Genomic DNA, 26,728 nt, shown 5'->3' on the forward strand with positions numbered 1-26,728 from the left:
AATTATATTTGCACTGTGGAGTATTTGGAATGAGTCACAGGCAGTCTGGCTGTGCCGGGAGGTGGGAGTAGAAAAGGAGCAGGTAGAACACATGGGAGAAAGGATTCGGGAGAGGCAAACAAAGATGAGGAAGCATGTGCTGTGTGTGTGCTTGGTGGAGTCACTGCTGAGCAGCATTTCCTTGCCGTGGAGCTGCAGGAACATCCTGCTGCTCTGCCTGGCACAGTCACCTCTGGCCAGTGGCTCCTGCAAGGGAAAAGGGGAATATTTGCTCCCAAAGCAGAGGCACGGAGGTGAGTGGGGATTTCCTCCCTGTCTGCCGTGGGCATTCCTCGCTGTGCTCAGCCTCCCTGCCCGCGCAGTTCACGTGGTTTCCTTCTCCTAGCAGGTAGGATTTGCAATGTCTGAAACAACAAACATTCTAGAAAGCCTCAGATGCTGAACCTCTGCACAAATACCCACCAAAATCTCTCATATGACCAAACAGATTCTTAATTTTATTCCACTGGTTTCACAAGCTCGGCACTAGGAACTATTTGAACCACTTCATCAACCTAGGAGCTTTTTAAACAGAATAAGCAGCCATTCCCAAAGCAGCACAGGCAGGGCTGATTGCCACCTCTTTCCCTCTTTTCCCCCAGAAAAACCCTCTCAAATATCAAAAGGTAGGGAAATGCCTAACTGCAGCCGTTTCCCCGCTGCTTTTGCCTCGGTGACAGGAAGTGCCCTGCGGGCAGCGAGGGGCAGCAGCATTCCCAGCGGAGCTGATTCCTGGGCGGGCAGTGCTGACTCAGGAGCCCCCGGGCACTGGGGTTCCCCCGCCGCGGGAGAGCCCCCGCAGCCAGCCAGGGAGCTCGCCCCGATGCAGCTGCCTTTTATCGATTCGCTTTTGGATGACTTCTCCACATCCAACCCCGCAGGAGAGCAGTAGTACCGCCAGCCAGGGAGGAAGGGTCCTTCCAAACCTCCGGGACGCTGCGGACGGGGGAGAAGGCAGCGTGTTCCCGGCAGGCAAACTTCTGCTAGGGAGCACAGGCACTCCCGAGCCCCTGCTTTGCATGCAAGTGAGATTTTCAAGGTGAACCGCTGCTTTTCCTTTAGATTTGGGTTCGCCCCTTCCCACAAAACCCCCCGTGCCTTCCCGAGCAAACCTGCCCCCAGCAGCCACACCTCCGGGCGGAGCAGGGAGCGCCCGCATCCGAGAGAAAAAGGAATATTCTCGCTCCTATTTATTTACTTTGTCATGTTTACGATGCCGCTGCTGACAAGCTGGCGGCAGCCCGGCGGCCGTGGCCGCTAAGGCGGGGCGGGCCCGGCGCTCCCGGTGCCCGCAGCGCGGTGCCCGCAGCGCCCGGGGCGCGGTGCCCGCGGCGGCGGCGGCAGAGCCCGCGGTTGCCGGGCGTTGTCCCTTTAAGAAGCCCGGGTGCTGTCTCAGGTAGGCAGAGCCTGTGCGCTGTAGTCGCTCCTATGGCAACCCAATAGAAAGGGATCGCTTCATGAATATTCCCAGGAGCAGGGGCTGCATGAGGAATAAGTGATGACAGTGATGTAAGCAAGCAGTGGCCGCTGCAGGTTGCAGTTCATTGTGTTATTGGCCGGCAGGTTGAGGAGTTTGAGGCTTGAGCTTCGCTTTCCGGATGATGTCTGCCCGCCGGGAGCCACGGCACATTTGCATCTCGAAGCCAACATGGCAAGGCGGCTGCTGCCGCCGCTGCCGCCCTCCCTCGCCTTCCAGCCAGAAGTGTGTGGCTCTCCTCTAGACTACTTGCCCAGTGCTCAGCATCTGAGCAGACAGGGATTGCAGTAACACTCACCAAGGGGAGACAAGCAGCAAGTAGCCAAATCGGGACAACGGAGGAGAAGGGGGAGCTTTTTGCCTTCCCTCTTTTTTTTTTTCCCTTTTTTTTTTTTTTTTTTTTTTTTATCCCTCATTCCCTTCCCTTCTGGATGCAGAGCCTGTGTGTTGATGCAGAGCCTGTGGATGCCACAGCCTGGTAAGGAGATGACACGCCAGTCCCTGGCCCCCCGTGCCCCGTGAGCCGGGGGCAGGGGCCTGGGGGCAGTGCCGGTTCCCCTCGCCGGGCAGAGCGGGGGGGTCTCTCCCTGTCCCCGAGCAGCAGCAGCAGCAGCGGCGGCCATGGACAAGCTGCCCCCCTCCATGCGCAAGAGGCTCTACAGCCTGCCCCAGCAGATCGGACCCAAGGCGTCGATCATGGACGAGGAGGATGACAGCGACAAGGACACCCGCAGGAAAAGCATCAGGCTCAAGCCACTGCCTTCGCCCTCTGCTGGGAGCACCCGGGCCCTCGGGGGGGACCCCGGCCGAGGGGGAGACCCCGGCCTGCTGGAGACGGAGGCCGGCGGCAAGGGCGCCAAGACCAGCACCAACGGGGACTGCCGCCGCTTCAAAGGGAGCCTGTCCTCGCTCACCAGCAGGCACCTCCACGACGCGGCCGAGGAGAAGCGGCTCATCGGCGGCGAGGGGGAGCCGGCCTCTCCCGGGGAGGACAAGAGCCCCCCCGGCAGCGGGGAGCTGGAGCAGGGGCTGCCTGTGCCCCCACCGCCCGCCTCGCCCCCGGAGCCCCAGCAGCCGCCCCCCCGGGCCTGCTCCTCGACCTCCATCAAAGTGGAGGGAGGCGGAGGGTGCGACCAGATCACCCCAGATGAGGAGCAGAGGCTCGGCCAGGCCGGTTTCATGCAGAGGCAGTTCGGGGCCATGCTCCAGCCGGGGGTCAACAAATTCTCCTTGAGGATGTTTGGCAGCCAGAAGGCCGTGGAGAGAGAGCAGGAAAGAGTTAAGTCTGCCGGGTTCTGGATCATCCATCCCTACAGCGACTTCAGGTACACCCCACCCTTTCCAAACCCCCGCCTTCCCCGGCCCACTCCAAACCGGCTGGCCAGCCCCTTCCCATGCCACCTCCTGCACAGGGCACCCACCCGACAGAACTTTCCTGGGTCATTTCCTAGCCAGAGGAGCTGGAAGTCACAGTCAAGATCTTGTTTGAGCTCCACTCAAACAAACTGCAGGTTTCCTTTCCATTTCACCTCAATTTTAGTGTCCCTGCACTATTAGTAATTTTAAATTGTTTTTAAACCAATTGTCTTTGGGTTTTTATAATGGAAAGGCTCTCTTTAAGTTCGTTGTAAATGGGAAAAACTGTTCCCACCTGATGCACAACTCTAAATCTCTGATCTTAACTAGTCCTGCATTTCCATGGATGCTCTGCTTGATTGATGCTTCCCGTTTTCACACCTCCAAGTCCTCTCCCTGCTCCTTCCCAAGAGTTAGGCAGGGATGTTGCTACTGTTGCTGCTGTGTAGGCGTCTTACTGCAGCATGGCTTTTCGGGATTTGGGATGTGCAGGGGATGGCAGGTTCATTAACAAGGTTCTTAACAGAGAAAGAGCCTCTTTTCCATCTGTACACCCTCATTTGCAAAATTAGCTTGGATTGGGAATAGTTAACACTGACTTTGCCAAAGTAATGGCTTGCTCTCAGTCCACACCAACATTTCTGTGGAGTTAATAGGTAAATAAACTTGGAAACCCTAGAGCCAGTTTTGGCAAAGTCCTGTATGGTCCTGCCCAGAGGGACTGTGTTTGGGTATTTCTGAGCAAAGTACTGTCTGCTGCACAGGTGAACTGTCCTCTGCAATATGTATGTAAAGCACTGCAATCAATAATTAATTACTGAGTGCAATCAATGCTTAAGGTTTATTGCTTCAACTTTAATTACAACGGGCTTACATCTCACATTTAAAAGCACACAGGAGAAGAGCATTGTTCAAACATACCTTTGTCACACTATGTGATTTTATTGAATGTGTGCTCTCTGCAAGGAACCATGCATGATTCCCACAAATACAGTTAGGGAGATAATTGCAGGAAGGAGTTTCAGGGTGGATTTGGCCTCCCAAAGGCAGCAATGACAGAAACCTCTTGACACCACCTATTAGGGATTTAGCAAGCAGCCCACATGCTTAGCAGATTCAGCACTGGCACTGACCAGATTCCTTGATATTTGCTTGGATTAACAAATGTTATTAGAAGGCTCTGTGAGTTGGAAGACTGCACTGTCATTTAAATTCAGTGCATTCAAGTGTCCCAAGCACACAGCTGACTGGGCTTAGGAGGGTTTCCAGCAGCTCCAGCATGATGCAGAGTCCTTGCAAGCGCAGCCTTACCCAATCCCACACTGGAACCAGGGGAAAATTCCCTCCCAGTGAGACTGACCAAGTAATAGCTCCCAAACACTGACGTGTGAGAATGAGCAGCTTTCAAACGAGCAAAGCCAGTTTCATACTCTCAGCTATATTTGCAGTATTTGCCATGAGTCTGGAGTTTAACTGCTGTGTTTTCTGGGGTTATTCTAGCAAGGCGTGCTCTGCGTGTCGCACCCTCAGGAAATTTGGGGTTTAGTCTCTGCGCTGGATCTGGAGTTAGGCAAAAGCAGTGTTCAGCTTCCATATCCTTCTGTCTCTGTAGTGGGTTTATTCCCTTCCATATCTGTGCCTGATTTCAGCACAGAGCCAGCCTGGCAAACTTCAGCAGCAGGAGATGAGGTAACCACCTTGCCCAAGGTGAGATGTACCCAAGAGTTTGGGATTTTAAGGCTCCTACAGAGCCAGTGCTTATTCTGTGAGATGATGAGGTAACTTTTCCTTCCTGAGGCACTTGGCTAATGAGGCCTTGCCCAAAGGAAAGGAGTCTGCTGGCAAGCCCTGGCTCCGTGAGCCACATGATGGCACGGAGCTGCTGGCACTGAGCTGTTTGTGCGTGCAGAGCTCTGTGGGTGCATGGGTGACTCCTGGTGATAGCAACAGCCCCTGCCCTGATGGGGCTGGGAAGGCACAGAGAACTGCTGTCTGTGCCTGTGGGCACATTCCAGGTGGGCTGGTTCCTTGTGAGCTGGTGTAGCCCAGCCCAGCAGCACGGAGTGTCCCTGCTGTCCCCCTGGGCCGGGGCACTGGGGTGATGTCTGGAGCCATGTGCGAGGCCGGGAGGAGTGGATGCACCACTGCCTGCTCAGGGGGGATGTTCCCGGGGAGGCTTTGCTCACCCCTGTTTCTAGGTCACCTGCAGCAGATCTGTTTGGATAGCAGTGCTGCTTAGAGCAGGGGCTTCCATGGAAAGTGACCTGTGGGCAATGGCTGCCTTGAGGGGGAAGAGTGGGAGCCTTCCCACCTTCTGTTTGGGCTTTGTGTTCCCCTTGCCCTCCCCTAAAGCATATCTCTTGGGAACAACTCCCATGAATATGGCTAACATTTTTTGACCTCTGAAATGCAGCAGATTGCACCAAAGAGCAGATCTTATCAAAATATTTGCAAGAGCTGTATGCGTGCCCCCAAGGAGGGTGCTGTGTGCTTGGGGAATTACGCAGTGCAATTCCTGACTGCTCCGTGCTCCAGCCGCCTGCGGATCCCGGAGCCTCGGGATCTGGAGGCTCCATTATCCTGCCCTTGCCTGGAACCAAGGCTGTGCAGCAGCGTTTGCTGCTCAAGTTTCAAAGTGAAGAAAAGGTTTAGAGCCCGAGCTGGCTTTCTGTGCCTTTGGAGGAAGCTGCCTCCCCTCTGTGAGCGAGGTGCATCTCCAGGCTCCAGGGCTCCAGCCCTCGTGACTGGCGGCTCCGGGCAGCTGGAGCTGGGAAGTTTGCATGGAACACTCCAGGCCGATGCACTGCTGTGAAATGACATTGGTGCAATTCCCCGACTCCACGGAGTCGCTGCTCCTTCGCACTCTGCTTCCAGAGGAGTTCCTGATTTGGAATGGAACAGAGGCTTTCATCATTGTCTCATTAAATTACCATTTTAGCATCTAACAGGGCTAATTCCAGTGGCAAATCTATGACCCTCCAAGAGTAAAACAAATTAATATAGATTCAGGCTCTGTTGATCTCTGCTTTTAGTCCATTGTGAGGGGAAAAGACATCAAATGACCTTTATAAAAATCAAGCTCAGTGCCCCTGAGTACTCCTGACTAATGCAGTGGGCTGGTTCTAGAAGCACTTAAAAGGTGTCTTAACAATTTCTAATGAAAATTAAGAATCCTGGCTCCCGTTCTGAGGTGCAGATGTGTGTGCTGGCAGCTGGAGTTCATTTGCATCTGTGGTTGATTGCACATCAGTGCAGAGCCACACTGTGTTTCCTAGATCAAGATTTATCTGTGACTTTGAAAGCTCTTCCACTGGGTAGACAGAATTGTATTTTATTGCTTAGAGGAAGCATTGATCCAGCACAATTGGTTTAATAAAAAAATTCCAAACAAACAATGATCTGTCTAGTTCGTAGCTGACTGAAGCATATGGTTGTAGCTGCTGCCCAGAATTGCTTGCAAAAAAAGTGTAGCATGCTGCTTTTAGAAAGACCTGAGAACAGATACGCTATCTGAGGGCCCAAAATAGTCCCAGCAGTGGATGTAAATAGAACTGCACATTATTCACTGCCCAGTAATCTATTAACTTCCTCACAGTGAAGAGAAGCTGCTGTCTCTGAAAACAATGGCAAACATTCCACTCGATAGCAGACCCAACTACAGATTTTAGAATTCTTCTTTTCACTGCTCTCTGTTACTTGTGATACTTGTGGGCAAACAGATCCTTTCTTTGGTTTGCTTCCTCTGGCTGCTGGGACCCTGGGGAGGTTTCTGTGGCAGCAAAAACCAGGTGCTCAGGTGGGAGGTATGAGGGGAAAGAACAAAATCACTGCTTCCCTTCGTGCTGCAGTGTCCCTCAGCCTCCCTTCTCGGGGGGAATCAGTGGGATTTACTAATTACAGTCCTAAGAACTGAACCCAGGAGCACTGTGGGATGGAGCAGAAATGGGAGGGATGTGTTTACCTTTCCCACTCTCCTGAGCAGACCTGATTTCCAGTGCCTCTCTGAGCACTGCTCTGGCTGTGCACACTGCTCTTACTGGGCAGCTTTTCCCTGTGCTTTAGGAAGGTAAACCATTTGTGGAGAGTCCAGCAGTGCTGACTGACTTAGGCAGCTCCCTTGGGTGTGGGTTGCACCCTGCTCTGAGGCAATAATGCCCTTTTGTCCACCTCCTACCCAATAATGCCCTCCCTCCCCTCCTGCCCATGGCCAAAGGCTCAGTCCCTGACTCTCCCTTTGCTCCAAGGAGCAGCATGTGCAGCACTTGGGAGCTGTGGCTCAGGGAAGGGCAGGCAGCAGTGCTTTTGGTGGCAGGACCTGTGCCTGCCACTGGACTCCAGCAGGAGTGCCAACAGGCCGGGTTTGGAGGGGGCAGCTCCCAGGCTTGGCTGTCTTCTCCTCCCCCTTGTGGTGATGGTGTGTCCCTGGGGTGGCAGGATTCCACACACTGGAGACAGACCCCTCTGCCTTTGCTGCAGAGACTGCCCAGCCAATTGCCAGGGCACTGCTGGAGCAGAACAAGGGGATCCCAACAGGAATCACACAGAGGACAATCCAAATTCTGCTGAACACATGGATTGGTCCCTGGTGTCTTCAGTGGACTTGCAGTCAGGCTGCAGAACCATGGCTTTGTGACCATGAGCTAAGGGGCTGAAACTCCTGATCCATACTTGCCATGCCCATAGGCAAGGCAGGCTTTGTGCCCCAGCTCACTTGTCAGGAGGCAGAGGATAAATAATCCCACACCACACAGCCCATGCAGGAGTCCAGCTTTTTGTAGGACACACGTTCACATGCCTGAGCTGGAAAACAGGAAGGCATCAGTAAAGGCAACACCTCAGTGGGTCACCATGGTAAAATATTTTAGGACTAATATTACAGTATTTTCACGTGGAGAAAATGAGATAAAATAACATGACTAAATAGTAAAGCAAGCATTGAGATTTAACAAAGAATGGTTAAGATTTTTGCATAAACTTAAGCCAGGCCCTTCATACCAGTCTCTGCCAACAGATGAAGACATTATCTCTCCCAGAGAAGCTCCTCCCTCAGTACACTCAGGGATGGCTCCTCTGGGAAAAACAATTTAATGTTTTATCCATCTCTTCTTGTAAGATAACATATCTTATTTATTATATCTTATTCAGATCCTGATGTGAAAAAAAAGATTAATTTTCTCATGGTGTTACAAAATATTCATTGTGCTAACAACAAATGTTCAGTTCACTTCCTGACAGCAAGGAAATTGGAAATATCATCCCCAGGTTATAGTGAGGTGGCACAGCCTGCTGGGGATTGAGGTAAAACCATCCCTGACCTGGGTGTGGTGGAACTGGGGCCCAGTTGTGCAGAGCAGGAGGCCTCACACAGCATCCCCTGGGTCAGAGCTCTGCCCTGGGCCATCCCTGGCTCTCACAAGGGTTAATTAGGAGCTGTGTGAGGAGCCAGGGGTGCCTTGAGAGGACTGGGCACATCCTGGTTTGGACCATTTCTTAGGCTGGCTCTGTGAGCAGCCAGACTGGGAAATGGGCCCATCCCTCCCACCCTCTTCCCAAGCCTCTGCTACTTGTTGGTTTGTCTGTTGTTATAGCAAAAAATAATCACTGCTGTAAACAATGACATGGTGTTCTCTCCCATCCTCATCTCAGAGAATTACTGCAGTTACAGTTTGGGATTGGGCTCCTTGCCTGACACTTCTGCAGGAGCTTTCTGCCAGAGGGGAGGCTCTGGGGCTCTGCTCACCCACCCTGGCCTCAACACCCCACCTGCAGTTCCTCCTCTCTTCCACTGCAAACCAGGCTGGGCAAGAAATGAGGTGCTACAGAAAATCTGCACATGCCTGCCCCAAGCTCACCCTCCCACCTTGGAGGAGGCAGGAATTCTCTGGGAAGCACTGCTTTGATCCATGACCTGACTGGAACAGCACAGCCAAGCTCCTGGCTGCTGTTTCCTACCCCCAGCTTTTGACTTTGCAGTCTGATTTTTAATGCAGTGTTTTGCACAGTTCTTTGGGTTTTCAAAACAACCCAGTCTCTCCCTTTGGCATGTCTCTGGGTTCATTAGCAGGTGTGGAGCTGTTCAAGGCTGTGCTGCACTGCCCTCTGCTCTGAATGAAGCAGTGCCTGTAGCAGGGAGCTACAGCAAAGGAAAGATGCTGCTCCAGGCTCCAAAGGAAACACACTCTGCCTGTTGTGACTCCCTGCTTGTTTTCTCCCTCTCACCCTCAGCCCCACTCTCTCCAACCTGTTGTCTTCCCCATCAACTTTGTGTTTCTCATCCCACCAGTGCCATCTCCATTTTCTAGGCTCCTCATGGCAGGTGTCTTGTCCAGCCAGTCTTAGATGCCACTATCCAGCTTCTTTCTCATCTGATCACTGATTTCCACCTTGTTTGCAGTAATGCCTCTCCCCCTCACCCCTTGCCATGTTCCAGTGTGTTGGGTTGCCATTTACTCAGTCCACTTCCAGTCTCCACCCTTATCCTTCAGCTTTTTCTCTGGGTGGGTCTCTCTAAATCAATTCCTTCTCCTCCTACGTATTCCTTTCTATTGTCCTTCCGACTCTTCCAACAATCTCAGTTTTCTCCATCCCCTTCCTGACTTAAGAATGGATCATTTTTCCCTGTAATTTAAAACCCTTCCACATTTTCTTTCTCCTTATCCTTGGACACTGCCAATGTTTAAACAAAAGCTACCCATTTTCTAGTTTTTAAACTTGAAAGATCTCAATCCTCAGACCTGAGCATTTAACATGATGAATTTGTCTGGAAGTGCAATCTCCACTGCAGGAGAATGAAACAGATTTTATTTGAAGGAAAAATGTGGTTTCTGAGGGTAAAACCCACAGAGTCGGTGTAGGACTTTGCAGCACTATTTTAAGGACGTAAACTTGGGGTTTCAATCCAGTCTTATTCTGGTTAGGTAACTGTGCTAGGGCTTTCTGTGGCACTGAGGTTTTTCTGCTCTAGAGTCACTGCTGCTGCACTGAAATCCATTTATTATACAGATAAAAGAGTGATCTTTGTCTGGAGATAACATAGTGTCATTTTAGCTTGAAACCATTGAAATTTGTCTTTGTTTCTGATGTGTTATGAGCATCTCATTAGCAAGCCCATGAATCCCTCAGTTTGCTCTCAAAACCAGCTATCTGAGCTCTCATCTCTGCCAGAGCAGAGATTTCCTCCTTTCTCTTATTTTTGAAAGCTGTGTTGGTGCCAAGGCAGTTATAGGTCAATTGAGTTATTGTTGGTTCTAATTGGCACTCTAACAAGCTATTAAATCAATTTACCTACAGATGAATGTCACTCAAAAAGCAAGGTGCCAGCTCCTTTTGAGAACTTCAAAAAGCCCATCGCCACTGCTGAGTGTGAGGGAAAGGTCAGGCTGCAGGGAAGTGGCTACTTGAGATTTGCCCCCAGAGTGTTTGTGCCACGAGCTCTGTGGCTGTGAGGAGGGATAAGAGCATTCCCAGAGCTCCAGGCCAGGAGGAAGAATTAAGAGCATCACCAGCTCTGACAGATCTCTTGCATGCTTTGCTGGGTGTGTAACGAAGCAGGGGCTTAGTTCCACGTGGAAGGATCCAGGTGCTGTCCTCCCCCTTCACAGGTGTGTCCCACATGCTTTCCTGTGGCTGTGCACGCAGGTGCAGTGTCCACAGCCATCTGTCAAGCCAGGCAGCCCCCAGCTGGTGACATCATTGCCTTTTGAATGTCTGGAGATTCAGGAGATTTCCTGAAGAGTCAGAGTCATTATGGTGAACAGGGTTGATTTAAGTTCCTCTCTGAAACGTTTGGTTGACCTGTCCCCCCAGCAGCACTGCAGAGCTCATCCCCACGGAGCTGAGCACTCCTTGGCTGTAAACCTGTCACTCCCGAGCCTGCAGGGCAGGACAAGGGCTCTTTCCCGAGCATCCCTGCCTGTTCAAAGTCTAAGCTGCTGTGCAGGTGGGGCAGTGAGGAGTGCTCAGCCCCCTCGGGCAGGCTGGGGTTTGCTGAGCTCAGGGCAGGACGCAGCCTGGCTCTGTGCAGCTCTGCAGTGCTGACAGCACCGAGCCTGGCTTTGTCAGCAGACACAGCACTCAGGGCTCCAGAGACACAGCAGAGGGAGCAGATGTGTCCTGGGCTAGGAAGGTGCTCTTAGAGACCTTTTCCTGCCCCTTTTCCATGCTGAATGCTTTGCTAGCTGGGAAGTCCCTTTCCCAATTGTGTGCAGTATCAAATGTGGTCACTGCGTGCCTGGTGTTAGCAGCAGGCTCTTATCTCCCGAGGAGATGCTGCAGGCAGCAGGGGAAGACAGAGCTGGGAGAGCAAAGCAGATGAGCAGCCAAGGGGGAATTCCAAGGTCAGCTTGAGGGCCCACCACTTCCACATTCCAGGGGCACAGCAGCTTCCCCAGCATTGCAGGAGAGCTAATCTCATTTGTGGTGACTCGTCCAAATGTGCTAATTAAGGATTTAACTGGAGGCCTCTTTGGATGGAGAGGTTGTCTGTGTGTGTGCATCCATTGTTCCGGAGCTCAGAGGCAGGAGAGGAGCTGCAGGTTGCCAGCTGACTCAGTGCAGGAGCTCTAACTCCTGGTTTTTCCTGTCACAGCTGTGCTCAGGGTGTTTGTGAGTGCCAGGCAATCAGGAGCTGTGCAGGGAGTCGCTGGAAACGACAGGGAAAGTTGCACTGTTGGGGTCTCCCCTCCTTTATTCCCATTGTGATGGGCTCCTCTGCTGTGTCTGCAGCACAGCACTCCTCCCTCATCCCACTGTGAGCTGGGAGCACAGGAACTCTGCTGGGAGTCACTTCTGCTCCTGGTCAGAACCTGGGCACTGTTACAGGGTGACCCTCATCCCACCTGAGCACGGGGGGGCCATGGAAAACCCTGGAAAACCCGGGGAGATCCATTTGGATGTGCTGGGCGTGGGAAAGCAGCGTCTGCCAGTTATCAGCTCTGGGGAGGAGATAACAGCTGCATTCCAGAGACTGGGGGGCTCCACTGCACAAATCCTGGCCCTGCAGAGGTGTCAGGGCAAGGGGCTCACAGCTCTGCACTGACCCCTCTCAGCAGGGTGGCTGTGGGGCACTGGGGGCAGGGGAGCCCCTCCCTGTGCCCCGTTGTGCCCAGGTGCAGAGCCAGCTCAGGCACAGCCCAGCTCTGCATCGGGCACAGCTGGGCAGTGCCAGCCTCACTTCTGCCATGTCCTGAACCAGCAGCCCAGGAGATAAGAGAAAAGGCAATGGTGCCTAGCTCCATTTTAACAATAGCAAACCCGCTTTCATTAAGCACAAATTCTTGATGCTTCACCTTTCCCCCTTCACTTCAAAGTACTAATGCATGCACAAGTTGCACTTCTATTAATAACAAGAGGAACATATTTTTCCATCCCCATTTTCCTGTGAATGGTGGGGAGGGCAGGAGGAGGGACCAGTCTAGACTGCAGATGATGGTCTGTTCTCCTTGATGCCCATACAAAGCACTCGTATCGTGCTCATTTAGCTGTGGATGCTGCTGGAATGACAAGCAGTGCCTAGCAGACAGAAGGACAAGCTGGAAGGGATGTCAGGCATACAGGTTGGACCTCTGAGCCATCCTGAGCTGAATTCTCCATGCCTTGATTTCTCCAGCTTTAAAAGAATGGCTGATGGTGCTGCCAGGGGCCATGGAAGATGCTGGGGGACTCTGTAATATTTTAATGTAACAGCAGATGCCAGAGGAGGTACCAACAAGGGTGGGCTTGGTCTCTACCAGGCAGTTTCATGAGGATTTCTTTGGGATTCTCCTTTTCTGTGCAGTGCTGTAGATTTAGTCTCACGTATTGTCCATCTTCTATCAGGAGCTGTGTACCAGTGGGGGATTTCTGAATCATCAGTTCCTGTGTCTTGATAAGGGAAGAGATTACCAGTACTCTCCAGTTCCATGTATGGTGCTCTATTGTCTGGCAGGTTTAGAACTAGGCTGGAAAAAGATGGGAAAAAAACCTGCATGGAGAGGCAGGCAAGATGGATTTTACCTTTTATGTCCATGAATGAAATTGTGCAGCCCCTGCATGGGGTTTGGAGATGCTCTAAGAAGAAAATGTTCCATCTTTCCTCACCAGTCATGTGTACTGCAGGGTGTGCTTCCCTCTTCTTTGGGAATATGTGACTCTTGACTTCAGTAAACACTCCCAAATACCTGGTCTGGCACAGGAGCTGTGAGGTGTGGCAGCTCTAGCAAACATTCCTGGTTTAGGACAATCCCTTAGGCTGGGTGGCTGGTGGATTGAACCAGAATGGAACCCTGGTTCTGTTTCTTTCTCAACAATGTCTGTCCTATTCCATGGCATTTCTCAGTCAGCATTTCTTATTTCAAAGTTTGCATACAGATGGACACTGGTGAGCCTTCTGTCAGGCTGTGAGAATTTTCTATAGATCCATTTCCCACATTGGATCTTGAGGTGATGTGTGTGACCCCTGGCTTTTAGTGCAAACAGCAGTGTGCTCCATGCCAGCCTTGGTCAGGGCAGCTCCCTGTGTGTGCTGTGGCTGGGACACCCAGGCCTGTCACATCCAGAGCTGGGAATGGAACAGAAACCTGGCTCACAGACCTGCTTCAGTCAAACCCCAGCTGTGTCCCTGCTGCTGGCTAAACCCTGAGTCCTTCTGGACAGCTTTTGGGGCTCCGTTTGTGACACCACAGGGAAAGTTGCACTGTTGGGGTCTGCCCTCCTTTATTCCCGTTGTGCTGGGCTCCTGGCTGCAGCACAGCTCTCCTCCCCCATCCCAGTGCCTGTCCCACTGCTTCTCCTTGCCTGCAGATCCTGCTGGGAACTTGGGCCCTTCCAACCCAAGGTGAGCCCTTCTGCAGCATGAGCAGCAGTTTGGGCTAACAGTGACAGCTGTGGGCATGGCCTAGGACTCCTGCTTTCCAACAGGGGATCTGGAAGCCTCATTTGCAAGTAAATTCACACAGCCAAATCTGCACTGCAGACAAAAAAAGATTTGCCTTGACATCATCTGCCCTGCTCTGCGCTCCGCAGTCAGTCAGGAGAGCAGAGCACAGCTCCAGCCTCTCCAGCTCAGCAGAATTAAGGCTAAGCTTCATCATGAGCTCATGCAAGCTGTTCCCACCCCAAATAATTGGCTGCTGCATGCTTTGTGTCTGTCTAGCCATTGCTGCCTGTGGGTGGGTGTGTTGTGTGTGTGTGAATGAGTCTGCTGGGGAAAGGAAGGCGTAACATCGGGGGTGCAGCTGGTAATAAAGTGCCTTGGGAATGCTGGGGCTGGGAGCAGTGTGAGCAGAGCTGAGCCCCTCAGACACCTGCACAGAGATTCCTCTGCCTGCTGCCACAGCATGGGCATTCCCACTTCAGACCACCACCACCTCTCTTCTGCTCTTCCTCCCACCCTAACCCCCTCAGGAGTGTTTCCAGCCTGTGTTTCCCATGGCTGGGATGTAAAAGCAGGACAAAAAGCAGTGTCATTTCTCCAGAGCTCAGTCCCCATCAGCACAAGCCTCTTAGCAGGTGCAGAGGTATGGCCCCCAGGGCAGAAGCCCAGCGGGGAGGCCGGTTGTCCAGGATAGCTCAACGAGGGTCCAGGATCGCCCAGCGGGGGTTCAGGCAGCCCAGGCAGCTATAGTGATTTGCAGCTCAGCTCTTTAGTGATTTCAGCTCTTTTAGCATGCCTGGGGCCGTCACCCTGGGTATAGCCGCAGCAGACGCAGAGAGAGAGGAGCAGCGCTGTATGGGTTCCGCAGGGTTCTTTATTGGGGTCCCCGCGAAGGTTCCAGGGACAGCTCTCCTCTGCCGAACCGGGCAGAGCTAGGGGTTTTTATACCTTATAGGGGGATTGAAAACTGTCCAATAGTAAGGGTCAGGGGAAAAAGTGGCCTATGAGTCTACAGAGAGATAACAGGGTCCGAAGGCGGAAGAGGGGGGCTTCTAAACCCTTAGTCATGCTGACTTGGTATTTCCTAGCTCAGGCTTCTGTTCTCCAAGGCCTTGCAGGCCTTGTGCCTGCTACACAGAGGAATGCCAGAGGTGCTGGTGTGTCCATTGGGATGGGAGACAATGCCATCCATGAGTGCCCTTGGATGAAGTGAGGGATGAAACCCCTGTGGGGCTTGGCAGCTGCTCTGGGGTACTGCTCTCCCAGGGCTGAGCTGTTCCCAAGCACTTCCTCCAGTGCAGCCATCACACACACTCTCTCAGGAGTGGCAGCATTTCTGCCCACTCTCCCAGATAAGAGGTGCAGAGACAGGCTGTCAGAGAGCTCAGCAAGGTGCCAGGAGCTGGGCCCTCCATTTCCTCAGCCTGGCCCAAAGCTTCCAGCCGTGCTGTCTCTCCACACCCCCATGCCCAGGATTTTCCTGGGGAAAGGGCACCTCTTTGAAGTTAGGGCAGGTCCGTGGAAACTTGGGCCTGCCCCAAACTGGGATCTAAGATCTGCAGCCCAGTTAGGGAAAAGGTTATAGGGTTGGTTATTCCTCTGGTGGTGTGGTTCAGAAAGGAGCATGGCTTTCCTACAGCTGGGCGCAAGAGGAGGGCAGAGAATTCTTCAAAGCTCTTGGAAAACTTGCTTTTCCTAGGCAAAGTGTGGCCCTGGCTGGCTCAGGGAGAGGAGGGGAGGGTATTCCAGTAAAGGAATTTTGTAGTAACATAAACCACCCAGATGATAAAAGCCATGGCTCTGGCAGAGCAGCTCGTGACCTTTGCAGGCAGGCAGGTGACACTGTGAGTAAGGGCAGTGCAGTTCAGGTGCTCCAGCTTTGCTCAGCCCCTGCCCTGCAGCTGCAGTGGTTCTGCTGCATTTCCCTCAGCTCAGCCTGGCTGCAGGGCTGGGTGAGATCATTCCTGCACACATTTTTGTGGATGCAGGAGGGCTGATCACCATTCCTGTGAAATGAGCCTCATTATTAGCCAAATTGCTGGGTGAGAACGGCCCTGGGGATGAGTCCCCACCTTGGAGGCACCTCAGGCCCTGTGTCCCATACAGGAACCCCACATTCCATCCAGGCCCTGTGCTGGCACTGCGTGGCACCTGCTGGTGCTGCACTGCTGTCACTGCTCCCAGATTCCACTCCCAGCTTGGTGCTTGTGCAGTGGCTCTCAAGGCAGGATTCAGCCAGCCTGGGGCTCTCTTGCTACAGTGGAAGTGCTTCAGAGCCCTGAATTTTCTGCTCTTTGCCCACAAAACAGCTAGTTCTGATTCAAGGGTGCCTTTCCTGAAGGAGATCCCTAATTTACTGTCTGAATATCTAATGAGCCAGTATGGGTTTGGATGCACTTGAGAGCAGAGCTGATCTGCTCCCTGCTTTTCCTGGCCTCCAGTCCCAGACCCTCTGCTGTTCCTCACTGCAGTGACTTGAGAGCTTTCCCAGGTACCCTCACCATCGACCCATCTTCCTCCTCCTCTTCCTCAGCCTCCCTGTGGCCTCCCAGTGCCAGGGCTCCCAGCTGGGCTGAGGCACAGCACAGACATTTCTGCTGGCATGAAAGAACAAAAGCAAAACCCTGGCTCTTGCCTTACTCTGAGCTTAGGCAGGACTGGATTAACTAAAAGGAAGAAAACCACAGACATCATGTAGTCATGATGGAAGTGCACGAGTTCCCAGCCAGTTTGTGTGATATCCCAGCACATCCCTGCTGAAATCAAAGGCTGAGCCTGCTGCAGTGGCCTTGAAATTGGGTCCTGTGTGTGCAGAAGGAAAAACTAAAGGATGTTTTGTGTTTTAGGGAAGAGGGCCCTCTGAGAGTGTGTTCTTCTTGGGAAAGCTGGAATTCATAGAGACACTGCTGCCATCCTGCATTCCCAAAACAGGGCAGGGAACAGACTTGCCTCTAGGCACCACAACCAAAGGATAAGACTTGTCTTTTCTTTTAAGGCACAAAACTTAAAAGCCTGGAATAGTCTTTTGTGCCTGGGACTCTCAGATCCCAGGGCATGTTTAGGTTCTTTTAGGGTTTCTTTTTCTGCACTTAGTACCAGAAGTAGATTTTTCTAGGCTGGTGAGGAGGGCAAAGTGCCCATCTCACATTTCCATGTGGATCTTTGGGCTCAGGCATGAACTGAGCCTGTGCTGAGCTCCTGCCTTGAAGAATGGATTTAAAATTGAAAAGAAACCCTAACACCACATTTAGTGGTACCTTCAGTGGCCAGGGAAGGGTTTGGCAGTCACTGCCTTGGAGCAGCTCCTGTCCTGCTGTCCCCGTGGTAACCACTTACTGTGTCAGCCTGTCACATCTAAGGGCTGTGGCAATTATGTGTCCCAAACTCCTTACAGAGGTTGTTATTTCACATTGCCCTTGTAGCTTGTCTGAGCCTGATGCCAAAGTGGAAATACAAGGGGGTGTTGTTATTTATTGGGTTTTCATGGCTCTCATATCTGCTCTGCCCCAGCTGGGTGTAGGAATAGCTTTATCATATTCCTGTGAAATAGCAGGGAGATCTATTCCCAGCTAATGGCTGGAATAGGAGTAGAGAGAAAAAACTCCTTTATTTCCTCTCATGCAGGCTGAACCCGAGTGGTGCAGACATCACAAGGAGCTGTCCTGCCTGTCCCTGCAGTGTCCCTTTCCCAGCCTGTCCCTCTGGCAGCCTGGAGCCTCCTCATTCTCTATTGATGGAAAATGCATCAAGCTGAATATATTTCTGAAACAACTTGTTTCTGGCAGGTTGTTCATTCTAAAAATATATTTATTTCTAATTGCTGAGCAGAATGCTTAATGAATTCTTCCTTCCCAAGAACAATTAATCAAAGAAATGATTTAGGATTGGCACTTGCTCCCCCAGGCCTCAATGGCTTTGTTCCATTGACTTAAATAGAGCAGGGCAGGTCCAGCCCATAGTGGGAAAGATTTATCTGAGCATTTTTCGTGGTGCCCATCACTGTTTGTGTGCCTGTCCCTGGCACTCTCTGTGTTGGAGGAGCAGCCCTGCACAGCAGGGTCACAGCAAGTTTACAAACTCCCCTTATCCTGGTGGGGTTTGGGATGCTGAGGAGAGAAGAGGAAGAGGAAGAGGAAGAGGAAGAGGAAGAGGAAGAGGAAGAGGAAGAGGAAGAGGAAGAGGAAGAGGAAGAGGAAGAGGAAGAGGAAAGGAGAGGAGAGGAGAGGAGAGGAGAGGAGAGGAGAGGAGAGGAGAGGAGAGGAGAGGAGAGGAGAGGAGAGGAGAGGAGAGGAGAGGAGAGGAGAGGAGAGGAGAGGAGAGGAGAGGAGAGGAGAGGAGAGGAGAGGAGAGGAGAGGAGAGGAGAGGAGAGGAGAGGAGAGAAGAGAAGAGAAGAGAAGAGAAGAGAAGAGAAGAGAAGAGAAGAGAAGAGAAGAGAAGAGAAGAGAAGAGAAGAGAAGAGAAGAGAAGAGAAGAGGCTGCAGCTCCAGCTTGCTCTGGAAGGTTTCTTGATGGGAACAGATGGCTGGAGAGGACTCTGTGGGTCAGGAAGAAGAACCCCTTGGGAATCCCCACCACACCACAAGTCAGAAAGTGTGCAGTGTGTCCTGGAAAGAGCAGGAGAGATGCAGCAGCATGCCAGGTCTTGGCAGAGGGCAGGGAGGTGGAAGTGCTGCCATGCTCCTTCCCAGGAGTGTGTGGAGCACATTCCATGCCACACAGGCAGGGAAAAGCCCAGTTTCCTCCCACCAGTCTGACAGGAGGGAAAAAGCCCTAAATGTCCTGAATGTGGCCACTGAATTCTTTATATTGTGATTCAGAGCTGCTCTGTGGGCAGGTGTGTGACACTGACCTTTCTGGGGAGGATGTATTTACACATCCACTGTCTGAGTTTTTCATGCTGCTGTCCCAGGGTGTGCACCAAGCCCTGCCCCTTCCCCCTCAGTCTCCTGCCCCCCAGTTCCTGCTGGGTTTCCTGCTGACACTCCAGTCAGCCCAGCACAGGAACATTTGGAGGGACAGTAACAGTTCCTCAGGACCTGGAAGGGGCTTTGGGGATGTGAAGCTCAGAGCTGAGTGCCCTTCACACTCTGGATTGGATGTCAGAATTCCTGCTCTCTCCTCTCCCTCCTGTTGAGGGAGTGAGGCCCTGTGCAGTACCCACCCTTCTGTGCCTCAGTTTCCCAGCTGGCACGTGCTGGTGGGGAGACTCAGGCACCTGCCCTAAAAAGCTTTGAGGTCAAAAGGGAGCCAGCCTCTGGGGAGCTCCTCAGTGCTTCAGTGAGGCAGTAATTAATTCAGCAGCCATTCCAGGGGGAGGGATAGTGGATTCACGTGGATGCCTTAGGTAAGCACAGCCTCAGTACAGTATGTTTCTTCTGAGACTGAAAATAATCAGAAGCAATTGGACTTCTTTTTTTTTTTTCTTAACTGCTGCATTTTTAGAAGGTGATTCATCTCTTGTCTGGGGTCTGGGCTACCTGAATAGCCCCAAGATCCCAGCAGCATTAGTCTTTTAGAGGATTCATTGTGCTCCATTGCAGCCTGAGTAACTCATTACAAACAAGAGTCTGATGTGAGCAGCAGGAGAGCTGGGCAGGAGAAGCATTTTGTGCTTTGGAGGCTGAAGTACACACAGGCAGTGTCTTGTCACCTTTTCAGGTGCCCTACTCCTTCCACCCCACTCCTTCCCCATGGAAGGAGGCTCTGGCACCCCTGGTGTGAGCCTTGTCTGGAACAGTGGTGCCAGCAGGGACATTTCCCACCAGGGCTAAAGCAAGGATGTAAACCGTGAGGATTCCCAGAAGGTAATGTGGATCATGAGGAGCTGAAGGTCTGAAACACAACATAGTATGGGCTCCATCCATCCCAATCCATGCTCCTCAAACATTGCTCCTTTAGCACTGCCTCCAGGGCCTGAGCCAGATTCACTGGGTGCAGAAAATCCACACTAAAAACCTGGCCATCCCTGTTGGGGATGTGTGTGTGTTTAAACCCAGACTGTGTTTAACCCCAAAACCACACTGGGAAAGAAGGGATTTGCCCAGGAGTGACCCCTCTCCTGCAGGAGTTCTTCAGCTGTGCTGTGTAACCCTCAGGGCTGTGGGGAGCTGTCCTTGCCAGGGGTGACAGCCACATGCAGCCAGCACCTTCTGTCACTCTGGCTTCCCTGTCCTCACTGAACATGTGCTTTAGGAAGTTTGGAGCCTTTACAGGGAGGCAGCTTTGAATATGATCATTCCAGCAGACCATTGGAAACCCCAAACTGCTTTCTGTCACCTTTTCTGGCAGCTTTGAGCCTCCCTGTGCTGCCATTAGCCAGCACAGAGGTCTGAGTTTTGTCCCTGCCCCATCTGGCATGCCCAGGGCTCACCCAGCAGGAATGTGTGTGTGGTGCTGAGCTCTGGCAGATGCTGTTGCCTGTCTCAGACATAAATCCTGGGAGCTGTGCAAGCTGGAGAGAGGCTGAGATAGCACGTGTGCCTGGGAGCAGAGCTGGAGTAAATCATGCAGCTGAACAGCAGCTTCAGGTTTGATCCATCCTCGGGCACTGCGAGCTCTCCTGGTGCTCTCTGGGCTTTCCTTGTGGGCTGGCTGATGTGAGTGGCCCAGGGCTCAGGGGGACACACAGAGATGTGGTACCTGGGGCAGTTCCCTCTGGGGATGGTTCTCCTGGTGCTGTGTGCTTCAAAGGTTATGGCAGGTATGCCAAACCTGGGCTCTGGGGTCTGGAGGAGAGCCTGGATGTTGGAATGATCACAGAATCCCAGGATGGTTTGGCTTGGAAAGAGTTTTAAAGCTCATCCCATCCCACCCCTGCCATGGCAGGGACACCTTCCACCACCCCAGGGTGCTCCAAACCCATCCAGCCTGGCCTTGGGCACTGCCAGGGATCCAGGGGCAGCCACAGCTGCTCTGGGCACCCTGTGCCAGGGCCTGCCCACCCAGCCAGGAATTCTTTCCCAATATCCCATCCATCCCTGCCCCCTGGCAGTGGGAAGCCATTGACAGACCCCACTTTCCTTTGGGGGCCCTGTGAGTCCCAACCCTCAGGAGCTGGGGCCCAGCAGTGCCCAGGAGGAACATTTTTAGCATCTGGGGTGGTGGGAAGTCTTGTTCTCAGCTGGGTTTGTCACTTCCTTGGGGACAACTGCAGAGTATGAGGGCATAAATATGTCATGCAAGGCAGAAAGCACTGCAGAGTCCCCTCCACACCCCCCACTCCCCAAACTGTGATTCTTACCTAGTTGTGTGACTCATGTCATTTCTCTGCCTTATTTTGGTGTTTAATTTTAGTAAATTTGGCTTCCTAGTGGTGAGAGTGACATCCTCAGCTCACATAAACCCATATTATGTCAAGACAGGCATGTCAACACAAAATAGTTTAGAAGCCAGCCTGTCATCCCTGTGACTTCCCAAGGAGATGAGTGTGGAAGGTCCCTGGTGTCGGTGACGTGTGTCCTGTGCCACTCTTGGAGCAGCTCTGAGCTAAGAGACATCCCCAGAGCCCCCTGACATCCCCTGGGCAGCAGGGCAGGGGGCATTCTGCCCCTCTCAGGTGAGACCCCACCTGCAGAGCTGCCCCAGCCCTGGGGCCAGCACAGGAGGGAGCTGCAGCTGCTGCAGGCCAGGGGAGGCACCAGGATGAGCAGAGGGATGGAGCAGCTCTGCTGGGAGAGCTGGGATTGTTCACCTGGACAGGAGGAGCTTTGGGGGGACCTCACTGTGGCCTTGCAGAGCCTGAAGGGGCTGGCAAGAGAGATGGAGAGGGACTTTAGGGACTTTGGACAAGGGATGGAGGGACAGGGCAGGGTTAGATGGGATATTGGCAGGGAATTCCTGGCTGGGAGGGTGGGCAGGCCCTGGCACAGGGTGCCCACAGCAGCTGTGGCTGCCCCTGGATCCCTGGCAGTGCCCAAGGCCAGCTTGAAGGACCCTGGGACAGTGGAAAGTGTCCCTGCCCATGGCAGGGGGTGGCACTGGCTGGGCTGTAAGGGCCCTTCAACCCAAACCACTCTGATTCTGTGATGATATGACAGATACCATGTATATCATACATATCTACTGCATCTGTAGACAATAATTTTCCTTCCTGTCCCTGAGTACAAGCCAAGCCCTTCCCCAGTCCTGCTGCTCTTTGGGACAGCTCAGAGCTCCCTGGTGCACATCCTCCCTGCCTGGGGTTTGACTCATGGATGGTGGACCTGGGCCAGGGCCTGAACTTCATCATGTCACAACTTATGCATGTCTTTAGGCTTTAATCCTGCACATTTAATCATTCCACAACATGTTCCTGATGGCTTGGAGGCTGCAGCCCTTATTGATCCATCCCTTCTCTCCTACAGCAACATATGGCACGTTTCCATGGCAATGGGTCCCCCTGAAGGGGCTTCCTTCCCTTCCTCACTTTATTGGTCTTTCTCATTATTAAATCATCAGAGATAAATGCACACAGGAGAAGGGTCAATGTGTGGATCAATGGGCAGCAACAAAGAGGAACTTTTCCATATTCATACAAGCAGGAGATTTCAGGAGATCAAACAATGCAGGATTGCCAGGCCCTGAGGTGGCAGCTCATGCATAATGTATTCTGGGAACTCTGCAATCAAGACACATCCAACACGTGGAGACCCCTGGGATTCAGCTGCAGGTGGGCAGGGACGGGGGAATCCACAAATGTTTGTGAGTGCAGTAGGGTGGGGCATGAAGGGAGGTAACTCTGCTTTGTGCCAGCCCTGCAGCTTTGGCTCAGTGCTGCAAACAGAATGGATTCTCTACCCATGGAGGGTGTGGGGTGGGAGGTTCCTTCTGGTGGGGTCTGGTGAGCCAGGCATGGAGAGAAACCTGCTCTGTGCAATGGTGTGAACCAAAATGATCCGAGCTTCCATGGGGACAGCAGTGCTCCAGCCATGGGGCTGGTGGTGGCTGCACTGCCCTGCTTCCCTTCCCAAGGAGCCCTGTAAACCTCCAGTGAATCTGCACCATTGCATCCTCAGATGGTGTCTCCAGCCCCTGCTGCAGTGAATTCCCACTGCAGGACAATTTCTATCCGTGCTCAGCTCGGTGGTGCTGTGAGAACAACACTAAATTGTCTGGGCTCAGTGTGTAAATGCTGCTCCTCTGGGCCCTCACACAGAGAGGGGATAAGCTTTCCTAGGAGTAGTACCACAGAAATTTCTCTGCTTCTGCAGCTCGTTGCAGGGGAATTCTCCATGAGATATTAATAGCTGTGTCCAAGCAAGTGAGAAAATATTAATAATGCTGCTTTAGTCGGAAATGGGATGTGTGCTCTATTGGCCTCCGTGCTCCAAATTTAGAGCCGGAACAAACCGAGTCTCTTGTGGCTATCTCTGCTTCTGGGAGAGAAATGAAATCTTCTTTATTTTTACTTTTCTGGGAAGATTGGGTTCTAAGTATAGATTTAAGATAGGCTTTAATTTGTTAGCTGGGTCTGCAGGCAGGAAGGCAGCAGGAGCAGAGGACAGTGGGCATTGGCTCCGTGGGGCCAAATCCACAGGGACTTTGTGCCGTGGGTATGGTCAGAGTGATTGGGAATGAAAGTGCAGGAGCACCTTGGTTCAGGGTGGTCCTGCAGAGCCAGGACTGGGAGCAGGTGTTCATCAAATTGAACATAAACCCTGGGAAATGCTTAGCCAGGTCCTGTGGAGCCCCTTGCAGGGGTAGGACCTCACAGGTTGGATGGACCCTCATTATCCCAGCACAGAGGCAAGGCAGGCAGCAGCACTCCAGCCTCCAGGAGCCTTCCTGCAAACATGATTTGCTCAATGCTTGAAAATGAACTTAGGATGTGAGCTCATTCATCCTCAGAGGATCCATCTCACAGCTGGGATGCTGCTGTCCTGGCCATGGCACTTCGATCCCATCCTCACTTCCCACCCAACTGGAAATGAGCACCCCTCAGCAGGGGTGGCAGCATCCCTTCCACTGGCTTTTCACATGCTTGAACACCACTTCATGTGGGTGTGGTTGGTGCCTGGTGCACTTGAGCACAAAGATAATGCAGAGTGAGGGGTTTTCTGAGGCAGGAAAGCAGCAAACACAAGGAAGATTCCAGCAAAGTCGCTGAAGGTCAGGACTGTCTGTCTTGGCTGATTCATAAAGCCTCTTTCAAACTGAGATGGAGGCCAGGGAAGTGTCTGTGTCTCAGTGACTGGAGTTTCTGTGAAGGACAGTGAGCAGCAGCTGCTGGGGGCTCCTCTGGCAGTGCTCAGTGTCCCACATGTGGCCGTTCTCCCTCCCTGCAGAGCTCCCACAAGGGGAAGGTGTTGCCATCTCTCCTGAGGGAATGGTTGAATAAAGCACCCTGAGCACTGAGCTGTTCCCTCCTTCAGACAAACCCACTGCTTGGTGGATTGCCTTTGACATCAGCTCTGCTTTCCTGGTGCTCAGTCCTTCAGAATTCTCCAGGAAAATTCGCTGTCACATGGATCCATAGAACAGCATGGGCTGGAAGGGACCTTAAAGGTCATCCAGTGCCACCCCTGCCATGGCATGGACACCTTCCACTAGCTCAGGCTGCTCCAGGCCCTGTCTAACCTGGTCTTGGGCACTGCCAGGGATCCAGAGGCAGCCACAGCTGCTGTGGGCACCCTGTGTCAGGGCCTGCCCACCCTCCCAGCCAGGAATTCCTTCCCAGTATCCCATCCATCCCTGCCCTCTGGCAGTGGGAGCCATTCCCTGTGTCCTGTCCCTCCATCCCTTGTCCCCAGTCCCTCTCCAGCTCTCCTGGAGCCCCTCCAGGCCCTGGCAGGGCTCTGAGCTCTCCCTGATCCTGCTCCTCTCCAGGTGAGCACCCCCAGCTCTCCAGCCTGGCTCCACCCTCAGAGCATCTCCATGGGCTCCTCTGGGCTCTCTCCAGCAGCTCCACGTCCTCCCTGTGCTGGGCCCCGGGGCTGAGGCAGCTCTGCAGGGGGGGCTCACCTGAGGGGGCAGAGAGCAGAATCCCCCCTCCCCTGCTGCTGGGATCAGCCCAGGGAGGGGGGAGATCCAGGGCTGGGGCATTTCCAGCTCCCACCCCCAGCACCCCCAGGTCCCTTTGTGCCAGGGCTGCTCTCAGTCCCTTCATCCCCAGCCTGGGTTATCCCAGGGCTTGCCCAGCACCAGCACTGACCCTCCAGGCTTTGCTGGGGCTCACCCAGAGCCACCTGAGCATCCAGGCCCCCAGATGTCAGGCAGTCCCCATCCCTGCAGGCAGCCTGGCAGCAGCTCACATTGACAGTGCCCTGTGTTTTGTGAGTTAAAGGAAGGGCAGCACTCACAATGTACCCGCTTATAATTGCTTAAATCCATCAGTGCCTCAAACGTGGTGTTTGCAAATTGTCAGCTATTACTGCTGGAATAAAATACCTCTAAGTAATGTGTATATTTATATTTTTACAGTAGAAAAGAGAAGAAATTTCCCCTTTGCTGCTACTGATCAAATTATAGATTATAACATGGCTGGAAACCTCTCCTGAGTCTAGACAACCACATTTGCTGCGTGGTGCTTCTACCTCTGAATGAGCTTCTTTAATCTTTGGTATCTCATAGTCTATCTGTAACATAGGATGATAATACCTTCCTAATTATATCTGCTGGGATTTAATTAATGTTTGGACATTACTTTGAAAAATGTAGGGTGTTGATTATTGTTTAATAATGTAGTGTTAGATTTAAAAATTAATGATAGAGAAGCAATGAAAATACTTCCTTGCTTGGACTGCAAATGCCATCTCCAAGTATTACATAAGCAATAGCTTCCTTAATTTTCCACTTACCAAAATCCATGTAATTATATTTTAAGGTAATAATATGAGCATATGTTCTAAACTTGAAACAGGGTTTGGAATTGGGCACTGCTCGGGGGAGATTAGGTGAGCAATTATGTAGATTGAAGATAATCTAAGTCAAAGGCTAAGTGCAGACCTTGGAGAATCTCTTGCCTCGGGTGAAACTGCCAGCTGAATTGGATGGCAGTTCTGTCAGGGACAGCACAGGAGCTTTGAGGAATCCAGATGCAAAGTGCTGCTGGGCCTTGTGCTCCTGGCAGGGCACTGAATTCCATGGGAGTCCTGTCCCATGCCACTGACCCTGCAGCTGGTGAGCCCCGGGTGACCCAGGGAAGGGACGTTCCCTGCCAGCTCCTGCTGGCACCTGAGAGGTGCTGGAGCATCCCTGGGCAGGTGCTGTGAGTGCAGCCCTTTCCCAGCCAGCTGGGTCCCCACTCTTGGCTTTCCAGGCCCGGCAGTGCCCTGGGTTTGGAGCAGCTGGGAGCCAGCAGGGCTGCAGGAGATGCAGGCACCCAGGAGAAACAGGTCCAGGAGATGCAGAGCTCCAGGAGATGCAGGCATCCAGGAGATGCAAACATCCAGGAGAAGCAGACATCCAGAAGAAGCAGGCATCCAGGAGATGCAGAGATCCAGGAGATGCAGGCATCCAGGAGATGCAGAGATCCAGGAGATGCAAACATCCAGAAGAAGCAGGCATCCAGGAGATGCAGAGATCCAGGAGATGCAGGCATCCAGGAGATGCAAACATCCAGGAGAAGCAAACATCCAGGAGAAGCAGACATTAGGAGGTGCAGGCATCCAGAAGGAGGCATCCAGGGAAATCTGGAGCAGGCTGGGACCCAGCAGGCTCTCCTGTGCTGTCAGAATGCATGGTTAATTAGCAGTGCTCCCAGGGGCTTTAGTCAGGATGGCAGAGTATTTGCATAGATCGGTCAGAAGGAATTAAAACTGTTTGTCTTTTCCTTTAGCTGGGTCCTTTCCCATTACACAGCACTCAGAATATTTTTGTAACTCATTTGACTCTTTCTGGTGAGTATTCATGGCAGAGAAGTTTCCAAGTGCACAGGTCTTTGAGTAAACTCTCTATAAATAAATTAATTCCTCCCACAAGGGAGCTGCTGGACTCAGAGCTGGTTAAATGTCCTTTAGTGTGTTCAGGAGCAGTGAATCACCATGTTCCTCCCTTTATCTCTAGGGCAGAGCAAAGTCTGTAACTC

General features: G+C 52.5%; 1 protein-coding gene and 1 long non-coding RNA gene across 3 annotated transcripts in view; one reads left to right on the plus strand and one right to left on the minus strand.

Annotated features, from left to right (window-relative positions):
- Positions 1–1,194: 1,194 nt before the first annotated feature.
- HCN4 (hyperpolarization activated cyclic nucleotide gated potassium channel 4) overlaps positions 1,195–26,728 on the plus strand; it is a 103,881-nt gene continuing 78,347 nt past the window's right edge. Inside the window, exon 1 of the mRNA XM_064389278.1 lies at positions 1,195–2,841. Coding sequence (XP_064245348.1) covers positions 2,138–2,841 — 704 coding nt within the window. The 5' untranslated portion in view covers positions 1,195–2,137. The remainder of the gene's footprint in view (positions 2,842–26,728) is intronic.
- LOC135280773 (uncharacterized) lies at positions 12,526–13,505 on the minus strand. Of its 2 annotated transcripts, none has more exons than XR_010347615.1 (2): positions 12,950–13,505; positions 12,526–12,810 (listed from the first exon to the last, which is right to left on the minus strand). It is a non-coding gene; the product is annotated as an uncharacterized LOC135280773 (long non-coding RNA). The 2 variants fall into 2 exon arrangements; XR_010347616.1 differs by having other exon boundaries at positions 12,526–12,833.

Source organism: Passer domesticus, chromosome 14, assembly GCF_036417665.1.
Source record: "Passer domesticus isolate bPasDom1 chromosome 14, bPasDom1.hap1, whole genome shotgun sequence".
NCBI lineage: Eukaryota > Metazoa > Chordata > Aves > Passeriformes > Passeridae > Passer > Passer domesticus.